The sequence below is a fragment of the Pristiophorus japonicus genome, chromosome 3, assembly GCF_044704955.1.
Source record: "Pristiophorus japonicus isolate sPriJap1 chromosome 3, sPriJap1.hap1, whole genome shotgun sequence".
Lineage (NCBI taxonomy): Eukaryota > Metazoa > Chordata > Chondrichthyes > Pristiophoridae > Pristiophorus > Pristiophorus japonicus.
In genome coordinates, this window is record NC_091979.1 from 279,585,514 (window position 1) to 279,599,093 (window position 13,580).

The window sequence follows — 13,580 nt, forward strand, 5'->3', positions numbered from 1 at the left end:
CTCCTTCAGTGGTCCGTCCTTGGACTTGACAGGAACAAGCACATTTTTCAGTGTTTCATACACCGCGGGGCCTGCTTCAGTCATGAAAATAGCCCATTTTCTTTCTAAAACCACCCGGTTATGGTTTTCATCATTGGTAATTTTGACAATACTATTCACGGTGAAAAACATTTCTAGCCGCTCCACATATGCTCCGAAAGTCTCTCGATCATGATGGAACTCACCCAAACGCCCTATTATTCCTATAGATGCAGTCAACTAGACTCTTCAGTTCAGGTTGGCTGAATCAACCACCAACAAAAATTTCAGCTTGGGAATCCGATTATCCCATCCTCGTTCGCCAATGTTATATTTTCCTTACGACATCACTAAAGCACACAGACTCAAGATGGCTTCAATCTGGAACTTCCTTTATTGTATAAACAGCAGTGGTTGCATTACCACAGTAGTCCATTAGGTGTAACTATATTACAATTATGTGCTCATGTCTCTAAAGTAGGGCTTGAACCCACATCATCTGACAGAGGTGAGAGTGCTACCACTGAGCCAATTCTGACACTTATATGTTGATTTGGATATTAAATGGTTACTAAGTGACTGACTACCACTTGTAGGCTAATATGACCAAAAGCAGACCATGAGAAAGCGCATTTAACATTTTCTTCGATAATGTAAAACATGCATATGGGAATGGTAGCAAATTTGAAGGAAACAGATTGACAAGAATGTTAGATGCCTATGCTTGGAGAGCGTTGGACAATGCTGTTATTCTGTAATAGAAGCCAAAGTTACCATATAAGATTAATTACTTTCACAGGTGATGACGTGAACAAAGCTGTAGCGCTGCCAAGTGGTTTAGTGAATTTGTAAGCTTTAAATCCCACTTAAATGTTTTAATTTAAAGTGCACTTTTGTACACCAAGGGACTTTTCTTTTAAAAGCACACATGTGTTTTCATCTTAACAGATTATATACCGGTTGTAGGCTTAGTTTTGAAAAATAATTAAATCACATAGTTGTCAATTGATGATGCGATGTAGATCTGCTATATATTAAAGTGCAACAACTGAAAATTTTACTTTCAGTGAAAAAGAGTAAGAACTCTGAGTGAGGAGGCCTTTCGACAAATAATTACCTACTAGTCACACCTAGCAGTTTTATTCTTTTGACACAAAATAAGGAAAGGATCTGTTTTCTTCAGAGCTCATTTCTATTTCTTTTCCCATTTTACAGAATTATTTCAACTTTTTCTGAAGCCTTTTCCTCTTCATTCCAATGGAAATTACCAAAATAATTTCCATTCATTTTCTGATAGCAATGGTTTTTGTTGCTCACGGTTGTATTTCTCAGCACTGGTCGCATGGTTGGCTGCCTGGAGGGAAAAGGAATGCAGTGAGTATGGATACTTATCTAGAGGTAAGACCCAGTCTTTATTTCATTATTATTTGTTATGTTACTCACAAACACAAAGTTCATTTGACCTTTCACATTGCTGTTTGCGAGAGCTTGCTTGTGTGCAAATTGGCTGCCGCATTTCCTACATTACAACAGTGACTACACTCCAAAAGTACTTCATTGGCCGTAAAGTGCTTTGAGACATCCGTTGGTCGTGAAAGGCGTTATATAAATGCAAGCCTTTCTTGCTTTCTTTCTTCCTTCCTTCCTCTGCTGAAGGCACTAAGATGTTGGACTACAGTTCACAGGTGATAACTTGCTGGTACCTCACTCATGTTCTCATTGTGTGCAACCCTAGAAAATGAATGTTTACTGGTCTGTGGACCACAGCAGGTGCCTCACCCGAGCTTGCATCACTCCTTGACTGACATCCTCATAAGCACATTTTCTAGCACCAGTCACTAAAATTAGTCACTTACAGGGATCTGAACTAATGTTCCCTACCCTATCTCAGGGCTGTCAATGCTAACTGTAAGGTAACTAAAATTTTCCGGTGGTTCAACCCAACTCTCATCATAATACTAGCAGGAATTCGGTGAGGCCCCCAGGGAAGTAGCAGAAATGGCCTTGTTCAGTGGTTTCCACCATTTCTCTGGGGTTCTGTTGGTTCTCTGCTAGAGTTACAGCAGGAGACAGGTTGAACCCCCACAGAATTTCAGTCGAAGGTTTTTACCTCCACCTTGGCTGAGGTCAGCTACTCAGTACAGGCCAGGTACTGAATACGAGACTTCTCAGGTTTGTGCTCAGGTTTGCAGAGCATGCAGAAATCAAGCGCAGGCAGCGGAAAGAGCATGCAGTAAACCGGTCCCACCCACCCCTTCCCTCACGACTATCTGTCCCACCCGTGACAGAGTCTGTGGCTCTCGTATTGGACTGTTCAGCCACCAAAGAACTCACGTCAGGAGTGGAAGCAAGTCTTCCTCGATTCCGAGGGACTGCCTATAATGATGATGATGACTCCTTAACATAATTTCTGATATAATTTTGTCCCTATTGAGGTGAGCTATTTTAACTGTTCTAATCTATTTCCAATAAGAAGGTCATAGAATCATTGGGCCCGAGTTTGGTGAAACCTAATTTCCGCCCAAGTCCTGCTAAGATCCTGACGGCACCCTTGGGTGGAAGTTTCATGAAAAAATGTGGGAAAGACCGCCCGGCGGCAAAAATGGGCCTTGCACGCCGATTCTGGGTGGCAGCAGGCATTAGCTCCCATTCTGGGCGGCAAGTGCAATCCTCAGCAAAGTACCACCGAGGATAGAGTCGGGCCCAGGGAGGGGGGAACTGATAAAATAAATTTTTTTCAAAACAATAAAAAAAAACAGAAATCCTTCAGGGGACCATAATCCACCTAAATCACTGCAAAAGAAATAAAGAAAAGTGTACTAACCTTTTTTTGCAGGTCTACATACGTATTGTTCAGGTAAAACCTGCCTCCACTCGGCAGTCTTTTACCCTGCTAGAGTGGAGGACCACCCAGACCAAACTGGGGACGCAGAGGGCGGGAGGACTCGTGTGGGCGTTGCTCGCCGGCGCATGCCGGCGGACGGTACCCACCGGTCTTCTCTCCCCATCGGCATGAGGGCCTGACCAAACTCACTCGGAGGGGAGAGCGCCCAAAAACCATCGAGACCACCGAGAAAACTCGGCGTCAGCTGACGGTAAGTCGACCAAACTCGGGCCCATAAAATCATAGAAGTTTACAGCAGGGAAGGAGGTCATTTCGGCCCATCGTGTCCGTGCCGGCCAACAAGAGGCTATCCAGCCTAATCCCACTTTCCAGCTCTAGGTCTGTAACCCTGCAGGTTACTGCACTTCAAGTGCACATCCAAGTACTTTTTAAATGTGATGATGGTTTTTGCCTTTCAGGCAGTGAGTTCCAAACCCCCTTAACCCTCTGCATCTAGAAATTTCCCCTCAAATTCCCTCTAAACCTTCTACTAATTACTTTAAATTTATGCCCCCTGGTTGTTGACCCCTCTGCTAAGGGAAATAGGCCCTTTCTATTCACTATATCTAGGCCCCTCATAATTTTAAACACCTGAATGAGGTCTCCTCTCAGCCTCCTCTGTTCCAAGGAAAACAAACCCAGCCATCCAATCTGTCTTCATAGCTAAGATTCTCCACTCCGGCAACATCCTCATAATTCTCCTCTGTACCCTCTTCAGTGCAATCACGTCCTTTCTGTAATGCAGTGACCAGAACTGCATGCAGTACTCCAGCTGTGGCCTAACTAGTGTATTATACAGTTCAAGCATAACCCCCTCTGCTCTTATATGCTCTTCCTCGCCTAATAAAGGCAAGCATTCCGTATGACTTCTTAACCACCTTATCTGGCCTGCTCCCTTCAGGGATCTGTGGACATGCACTTCCAGGTCCCTTTGCTTCTCTACACTTCTCAGTGTCCTACCATTTAATGTGTATTCCTTTTCCTTGTTAGCCCTCCCCAAATGCATTACCTCACACTTCTCTGGATTAAATTCCATTTGCCACTGTTCTGCCCACCTGACCAGTTGATTGATATCTTTCTGCAGTCCGCAGCTTTCTTTTTCCATTATCAACCACACAGCCTATTTTTGTAACATCTGTAAACTTCTTAAGCATACCCCTTATATTCAAGTCTAGATCATTGCTGTATATCACAAAAAGCAAGGGACCTAGTACTGAGTCCTGTGGAACCCCACTGGAAACATCCTTCCAGTCACAAAAACACCCATTAACCATTACCCTTTGCTTCCTGTCTCTGAGCCAATTTTGGATCCAACTTGACACTTTGGCCTGAATCCCATGGGTTTTTACTTTTGTGATCAATCTGCCATGTGAGACCTTATCAAAAGCTTTGCTAAAATCCATATACACTACATCATACGCACCTGGTTACCTCCTCGAAAAATCAATCAAGTTAGTCAGATACGATCTTCCCTTAACAAATCTATGCTGACTGTCGCTGATTAATCCGTGTCTTTCTAAATGTAGATTTATTTTATCCTTCAGGACTTTTTTCAATAATTTTCCCACTAATGAGGTTAGGCTGACTGGCCTGTAATTACTCGGTCTATCCCTTTCCCCTTTCTTAAACAAAGGTACCACATTAGCAGTTCTCCAGTCCTCTGGCACCACACCTGAAGCCAGAGAGGATTGGAAAATGATGGTGAAAGCCTTTGCTATTTCCTCTTTTGCTTCGCTTAACAGCCTGGGATACATTTCATCCGGGCCGGGGACTTATTCACTTTCAAAGTTGCTAAACCACTTAATACCTCCTCTCACACTATCTTTATTTCATTTAATATTTCACACTCCTCCTCCTCGATAGCAGTGTCTGCATCGCCCCTCTCTTTTGTGAAAATAGACGCAAAGTATTCATTAACAACCATACCCACATCTTCCGCCTCCACACAAAGATTACCTTCATGGTCTCTAATAGGCCCCACACTTTTTTTAGTTATTCTCTTGCTCTTAATATATTTATGAAACATCTTTGGGTTTTCCTTGATTTTACTTGCCAAGAATTTTTCATGCTCTCTCTTTGCTTTCCAATATCCCTTTTAGTTTCACTCTTGGACTTTCTATACTCCTGTAGAGATTCTGCCGTATTTAGCCCTTGGTATCTGTCATAAGCCTCCCTTTTTTTCTTTATCCTACCCTGTATGTCCCTAGACATCCAGGGGGCTCTAGATTTGTTAGCCCCATCCATTTTCTTAAAGGGCACATATTTGGCCTGAACCCTGCGGATCTCCTCCTTGAATGCCTCCCACTGCTCTGACACTGATTTACATTCAAGTAGCTGTTTCCAATCCAGTATGGCTAAATGACATCTCAGTTTAGCGAAGTTGGCTTTTCCCCAATTTAGAACTTTTATTCCTGGTCTATCCTTGTCCCTTCCAATAGCTACCTTAAATCTAACTGAATCATGGTCACTAGCACCTAAATGTTCTCCCACTGATACCCCTTACACCTGCCCAGCTTCATTCCCGAAAACTAAATCCAGAACCGTCCCCTCCCGTGTTGGGCTTGCTACATACTGGCTAAAAAAGTTCTCTTGAATGCATTTTAGGCATTCCGCACCCTCTATTACCCTTCACACTAATGTTGTCCCTGTTAATATTAGGATAATTTAAATCCACTACTATAACTGCCCTATAGTTTTTGCACATCTCAGAAATTTGCCATATATTTGCTCTTCTATCTGCCTCTGACTGTTTGGGGGCTTTATAGAACACGCCCAGCAGTGTGATCGCCACTTTTTTTGTTTTTCAGTTCGACCCATATGGCCTTGTTTGGTGATGCCTCTCACATATCATTCCTCCTCACAGCAGTGATAGTTTCTTTAATCAATACCATGGTCCCTCTCCCTTTTTAGCTTCCCACCATCCCATCTGAAAATCCTGTAACCAGGAATTTTGAGCTGCCATACCTGCCCCTCTTTTAGCCATGTCTCTGTAATAGCTATAATATCATACTCCCAAGTGTCTACCTGTGCTCTCAGCTCATCTGCTTTATTCGCTATACTCTTTGCATTGAAGTATCTACCATTTACTACAGTCAGACCTTCTTGTTGACTTATTTATAGCCCTTATTTTCTCTGTCCTTCAAATTTACTTCCTACATTTTTGCTTTCCAATTCCAGCTTTACTCCCTTCCTTACTGAATCTATTCTCAGGTTCCCATCCCCCTGCCAAGCTAGTTTATACCCTCCCCAACAACTCTAGCAACGCCCCCCTATGCCCCGCGAGGATATTGGTCCCAGTTCTGTTGAGGTGCAACCCGTCCAGCTTGTACAGGTTCCACCTTCCCCAGAAGTGGTCCCAATGCCTCAGGAATCTAAAGTCCTCTCTCCTGCATCATCTCTCCAGCTATGTGTTCATTTGCTCTATCCTCCTACTTCTGCTCGTGGCACTGGGAGTAATCCAGAGATTACTACCTTTGAGGTCCTGCTTTTTAATCTCTCTCCTAGCTCCCTAAACTCAGCCTGCAGGACCTCCCCCTCTTTCTACCTATGTCATTGGTCCCAATATGAACCGCGGCCTCTCGCTGTTCACCCTCTCCCCCCCCATACATTTGAGTGCCATGGCTATTAATCCCTCCGGCTTGATGGCTCAGCTTGACAAGTTTTCAGACTATCGGCTGGATGTAGGTAGTGAGAAGCAGGGGAGTGACTTCAATCAACCCAGCATAAACTGGAAATCCTCACATGTTTGCGGGGAATCTGAATCAGAATTAGTCAATATAGAGCATGATTGTTCTTGCTCAATAAATTAAGAAGCCGACTAAGGGTTAACTTACATTTGGCTTGGACCTAGCAAGCAATCAGAACAGTGTTTAGAATGTAGAAGTAGTGTAAGTCTTGGGAACTAGTGACCATAACACAATTATATTTAAGTTAATCTGGAAATCTTTACCATTGAGGACTAGGGCAAAAATACATAAATATATTGCTGGAAAGATTTTTTTAATCCAGGATTCATGATGGCCAGCCTTAGTGAATCCAGCAGGTTTCAGCTTCAGGGTGGTGGGGGTGGTAAGGGAGTAATGCAGGGGAGTGGGGGACGGGGAAGGGGAAGGCCAGCTGTGCAAGATATGTGCGCTGGAAGTCGACAGTGATAGCAAAACAGCTCATAATACCCAGAGTGCACTATGATGACTTGTGTCACAGGACAGAAAAATTACAAACTACAAAAAAAAATCAAAGTTTAAAATGTTATTTTTTTCACCATTTTATAACGTAAAGCATTCAATGCAAATTATGAGCCAGTAGTGTTGTTTAGGGTAAGGTTTCTTATATCACTGAGGAGGATTGATGTCTGCACTGGGGTGAGAGTGGAATATTTATGAAGTGCTTTGATGCTGACCTCAGACATCGGGGGCAGACCATAGTAAATAACTATTCAGGTGATAGTCACAGGAGATTCAAAAGAGGCATAAATCTCTCTGGGCAGTGCTGCACCATCAAGAATTAAAATCCATTCTGGAAAGTAAAGGGGTAGGAACAAAAATATTTTTAGAAGCATGTAAATAAATGAGGAAAGGAAGACTTTGGGGAAGGAGGGGGAAGAATAAATAAGTACATAAAATTATTGCGCTTTAAACAAATATTAAAAGTCTACCAAGAGTGGTGGAACAAAAAAGTCAATATTTTATAAAATAAATAACTGAACTCAATGGGATTTAAAACTGATAAATCCCCTGGATCTGATGACCTGCATCCTAGAGTTTTGAAAGAGGTGGCTATAGAGATAGTGGATGCATTGGTATTGGTTGTCATCTTCCAAAATTCCATAGATTCTAGAACGGTTCCCATGGATTGGAAGATAGCTAATGTAACCCCACTATTTAAGACTGGAGGGAGAGGGGTGCTCACTGTAATTAGTGGGGTGCTGCAAGTTTCGGTGCTTGGGCTCGAGCTATTCACAATCTATATCAATGATTTGGATGAGCGGACCAAATGTAATATATTCAAGTGTGCGGATGAAACAATGCTAAGTGGGAATGTAAGTTGTGAGGAGGATTCAAAGAGGCTTCAACGGTATATAGACAGGCTAAGTGAATGGGCAAGAACATGGTAAATGGAATGGAATGGAATGTGAAGAAATGTGAAGTTATCCATTTTGGTAGGGAAAATAGAAAGGAAGAGTATTTTTTAAATTGTGAAGGATTGGGAAATGTTGGTGCTCAGAGGGACCTGGGTGTCCTTGTACATGAATCACTGAAAGTTATCATGCAGGTACAGCTAGAAATTAAGAAAGCAAATGGTATGTTGGTCTTTGTTACAAGAGGATTTGAGTATAAGAGTAAATACACCTTATTGCAATTATATAGGGCCCTGGTGAGACCACATCTGGAGTATTGTGTATAGTTTTGGTCTCCTTATCTAAGGAAGGATAACTTGCCACTGAGGGGGTGCAACAAAGGTTCACCAGACTGATTCCTGGAATGGGCAGGGTTTAGATCGCCCCTATACACACACACAATTTGTCAGTACTTTGTAAAGCTTGTTGAAACAGTTGAAGGTGTTCAAGCTATGGAACTAAATCAGTAATCATTACTCCAAATCCCAAACAAAGGGCCATACTTTTTTTCGAGAAGTTTCTAATAGGCATTAAATTACTCATTTTATGGCAACATTTTTAACAGAATTGTGCATTTCTTATGTGTTTATCATGCTGTAAAAATTAGCTTTATCTGTATGGACTGACCTGAGTGAGGAAGGAAAATGCCAGCTTAAAGCAGGTTGAATACATTACTTGAACAATTAATTTAGTTGGTGTTGTGCAAGTTACTGTTCCTTGATTGATTAGTAGTTTTTGCTATCTGTCTAGTAGCATTTCCTACCTAGGTAGTAACTATTGCATACTTGAGCCAATCAGCATGGCTAATTAAACAGATTATTTAAAACAATTAAAATGTCACAGCATGCACGGTTATAGTGTGATGGATGTTACTCCCCAGGTGTGATGCCCTATGATGCATGACATATACAAGATTTTTAATTAAATAGAAAAAAGAAAAAAGAACTTGCATTTGTAAAGCATCTTTTCATGTCACAGAAACATCTCAAGGCACTTCACGCACAATTAATTATTTTAAAATGCTGTTACTGATATGTAGATAAATGTGGCTGCCATTTTGTGCACAAAAAGGTCCCACAAAGAAAATGAGATGAATAACCAGTTAATCTGTTTTAAATACAGATACATATGTTTTGAAAAACAATGTGTAGAGTATACTCCCTTTGATTTTGAAGTCAGAAACCTGTTCACCTCACCCAGAATAATTATTCCCTTCCTAATAAATGTATCATTGGAACAGTATGTACCCTTTTCCCTCAATAACTTTCTCCCTCCCTGCCTCTCCTGAAAGCATGCAAATCTTGCTGGGGTACAGTTCCACAGATCCTGATCACCCTCTGGTACCTCACCCGAAAAGATGCAGGGGCCGAAATTGCCCCTTTCTGTAAGGCCACGGGTCGGTGCAGACTGGCTGCCGAGTTGCTGCGGAGGGGTTGCCATTTTAGATATTGCTCTCCTCAGTTCTGGAGCGGTGTAGGGAACTACCCCACCCCCCCCCGCCCCACCCTACCTATTTTCCCATTGCGTCATGCATGCACTGACCCCTTACCGACCGGCGGCGACCCCTTTCCTAAGTTGCCCCACGGGGAATTGCCCCTTTCGGAAATTGCCCTGCCGGAGCGGCGCTGCTTTTTCTGCCAGTACCCTTTCTGTGGTTTGGCAGCACGGCCACCCTTAAAGAGGAGGTGGCATTGCCAACGACGTCATTTTATTTTTTATTGTCGGCCAACTGCCAGGTTGGGCCGACAATTATGCCCACGGATTCAGCTAGGCCGTCAACAGGCAGCCTGGCACAACCCCTCTTGGGTGCCAGGCCACTGGCCTGGCCGAAACTCACCCTGGTGGCCCAGTGTTTGCCACTAAAGTGGCTTCAGAGTTCGTAGCGGCCCTCCACTTTAACTGAAGGGGAGGGATGTTGTGATGCACCAGCGCAATGACGTCACTCCGACCCACCCCCACATCCGCCCCGCTAGTGGCAGCTACTCCAACCCGACTGCACTTCCGCCCCTCTCCCCACACCAAAACCACTCCGACCAGAAACAAAAGCCAAAGAGCTGAATTTCTCCGGATTGTCCGCCCCTGCATTGGGGCGGACGGAACACTTGATAGGCGGTAGGTGCGACCCGTTTCGGGCGGATGACAATTTTGGCCCCGCAGATTTTAACTGGAGTACTTTAAATAATCCAACCCCTGGAAATGGTATTGTTGGAATTTTGTAAAATTTACTTTTTCATTTCAGATGATAAATGATGAAGATGTAATAAGTGACTTTGAGATACCCAAATATCAATACTTATACCAGAAGATGAATAGTCCTCAAGCTGTTTTAGTAAGTATCATTGATTATAATTGCATGTTTAGCTCTGTTTCTGTGGTGATGCTGAAAGAAACATGTTGGCATTGTAGGTGTTATGTAATGATGTGTGTATCGTCCTGGTACCTTAAATGTAATGTAAGCACTATGCCACACCACAGAGGGCGCTGTGGTGGGAAACCTGGAAGTACCTAGAACAGGCACAATAAAAGGCTGACCACCACACCTGAGAGGCACTCTGGAGCTGAACAATAAAGGACGAAGGTCACAGCAGTTAGATTTACACCAGACTGTGTGGAGTCAGTGATTTGTGTGCTACATACACCACATTGGCAACGAGGAAGCGGACGAACTCCAAGCAACCATGGCTACTCTGGGCTCGCTAAAGGATTTTACCGTGGGCAATGATTGGGAGGCCTTCATGGAAAGGCTTGAGTACTACTTCACAGCAAATGACCTGACGGAGGACACATACGCAATGAGAGATAAGCGTAAGGCGATATTGCTCTCCAGTTGTGGAGATGAGGTTTACTGACTCGTCAGGGATTTGCTGGCACCCGGGAGCGCCAGGGACAAGTCATACGAGGAGCTGACTGAACTCATTCGTGACCAGTTGAAACTGAAGGAGAGCATCCTCACAGCCAGATACAAATTTTACCATCACTGCAGACCTGAGGGCCAGGATGTCACCAAATATGCTGCGGACCTCGGGAGACTCGCGGCGCCATGTGAGTTTGGCGCACACCTTGACGAGGCTTTACGGGACGTTTTTGTCATGGGGATTGGCCACGAGAGCCTCCTTCACAAGCTGTTAGCCACTGAACCCACAGTCACTCTGACAAAGGCCATCACCATCAGCCGGGGATATATGACCTCGACTTGCAGCACCAAGCAAATAATCCACACAGTCTCGAACCCGGCAGGCACTGTCCACAGGATAGCACTCACCACGGACAAAACTGCAGAACTTGGCTCTGCCCGGGGCAGAGAGCATGGACTTCGGGGTCCTGGAACTCAGAGTCCGCTGAGGGGGGCCAATCAAGCAGCACCATGCTGGCGCTGTGGAGGAAGCCATGGGGCTCACCGGTGCAGGTTTGCGGAGTACTCGTGCAATACCTGCCACACGAAAGGCCACCTTCAGCGTATGTGTAAAAGAAATCGGACTCACCATGTAGCTGAGGAGATGGGGGATGATCCACCATCCAGCGAGGAGCAGGCAGAAGATGATGAGGTGTTGGGACTGTACACGTGTACCGACGATTCGCCCCCAGTGATAAGGGAAGTAAAAATCAACGGAGTCCCTGTGAGTATGTAAGTGGACACGGGCTTGGGTCCGTCGTTGATGAATCGGAGAACTTATGATAAACTGTGGATTAACCCAGCTGCACGACCCAAGCTGGTCCCGGTCCTGGCGAAGCTGCGTACTTACACCAGGGAACTAATACCTGTTCTCGGCAGAGCGATGGTGCAGGTGTCCCACGGGGACGAGATGCACGGTTTACCTTTGTGGGTCGTTGCAGGCGATGGGCCGACGCTCCTCGGCCGGAGGTGGATGGGGACGGTCCGTGGGAGCTGGGAAGACTTCACCCTCCACAGGCTGCTGCTCCACGGGGTGCTGCCGTGCCCCGGGTCCCCAGGAAGCAGCGCCGACCGAGCTGGAGCTGCAGCCTCAATCCACCCACAGGCAAGTCCCAGGCCCGGACCTCACACAGCGATCCTGCAGCCTCAACCCCCACAGGCAAGCAGCCCTGCAGAGGCGGGCCTAGTGGGGGGGGGGGGGGGGGGGGGGGTGAGCCGGTGGGGCGCTGCGGGTGGGGTGCGAGGGATCCAGGATGGCCGGCGGATCGGAGGGGCCCATGCAGAGGGAGTCGGGCGGCGGCAGCAGCTGGAGGTCGGCGGCCGCAGGGGAGGCCGCGGGGGAGGCGGCAAGTGCGGCCGCTGGAGAGGCCACGACGGCCGCAGCGGAGGCGGCTATGGTGGCCGCCGGAGAAGCGGCAAGTCAGGTGGCAGCGGAGGGGAGCGGAGGCTGCAACGGCGGAGGGCATCCGGAGCGGCGGAGAGCAAGATGGCGGCGGCATTATGTCCAGAGCAGCAGAGCATCAAAGATGGCGGCGCCCAAGGAGCAGCCTCGTGGAATCCTCCTGCATCAAAGATGGCGCCTTAAAAAGGAAATGCACCCGAGAGTCTTAAAAGGGCCTTACCAAGAAGTGGTCCTCACAAAGGACATCTGTAAGGCAGAGCGAGTCTAAAATGAGCTATGTTAATGTGAGATGGCGAATTTATAATAAGAATTAATTTTTTAATGCTGACTAGCCACTGTATTTGTGTAAAATAATGGATACGAAGTACAACTAATGATAAGGGCTAACAAGGAAATCAGGGATCCGTTACCAGTCAATAACTAGTTAATGTACCATACTAATGCACTGTCTATGCCTACCTGCCTTCCGTTGGACAAGTGTGATGTTATGTATTGATGTATGTTTCGTCGGCCTGCGTCCTGGTCGGGGGGGGGGGGGGGGGGGAAGGTGATGTTATGTATTGATGTGTGTATCGTTCTGGTACCTTAAATGTAATGTAAGCACTATGCCACACCACAGAGGGCACTGTGGTGGGAAACCTGGAAGTACCTAGAACAGGCACTATAAAAGGCTGACCACCACACCTGAGAGGCACTCTGGAGCTGAACAATAAAGGACGAAGGTCACAGTAGTTAGATTTACACCAGACTGTGTGGAGTCAGTGATTTGTGTGCTACATACATCACAGTAGGATTTTATCTTATTAATAAAATCAACTATTAAAAGTAACATGTAACTAAACAAGTGGCACTGTTCTTTTGTTGTGTAGTTTATATTTTCATTACCTTCATAGAAATGTCAATTGAATTGCTTTTGTTAATAATTGTTTTATTTTTGCTTGTGTTGACAGCCAGACATCAGTGACAGAAAATTTCGGAAAAAGAGGAAGCTCCCATCAAACTTGCAGCAAAATGTTGACTGATTGTCTTTCACAGACAATTACATAGTTATATTCAAAATACTTCCTAGAAGATTTGATCAATATTTTAATGCTAAGATTTACGTAAGATGTATTGATATCTAGAAGCAAATACATATGATACTTTGAAGTAGCTAAGTTTGTATCACTATCATAAAAAAACTTCAAATACAGATAAATATTAGACTGGTTCCATTGCCTGAAAGATGGTATGTTTCTTTTACATTTTTGATAAGTGGTTACGTTTT

At 44.9% G+C, this 13,580-nt stretch overlaps 1 protein-coding gene across 1 annotated transcript; it reads left to right on the forward strand.

Annotated features, from left to right (window-relative positions):
- Positions 1 to 1,275: 1,275 nt before the first annotated feature.
- On the forward strand, positions 1,276 to 13,335 carry LOC139259535 (progonadoliberin-3-like). The gene is made up of 3 exons (XM_070875022.1): positions 1,276 to 1,416; positions 10,258 to 10,347; positions 13,264 to 13,335. The coding sequence occupies exons 1-3, from the start codon at positions 1,276 to 1,278 to the stop codon at positions 13,333 to 13,335; spliced, it is 303 nt and encodes a 100-aa protein (XP_070731123.1).
- Positions 13,336 to 13,580: the final 245 nt, after the last annotated feature.

Coding starts and splice junctions, on each gene's coding strand:
- LOC139259535 (XM_070875022.1), top strand. CDS start 1,276: ATGGAAATTACCAAAATAATTTCCATTCATTTTCTGATAGCAATGGTT. Junction 1,417..10,257: donor GTATGGATACTTATCTAGAG/GTAAGACCCAGT, acceptor TTTTCATTTCAG/ATGATAAATGATGAAGATGT. Junction 10,348..13,263: donor ATAGTCCTCAAGCTGTTTTA/GTAAGTATCATT, acceptor TTGTGTTGACAG/CCAGACATCAGTGACAGAAA.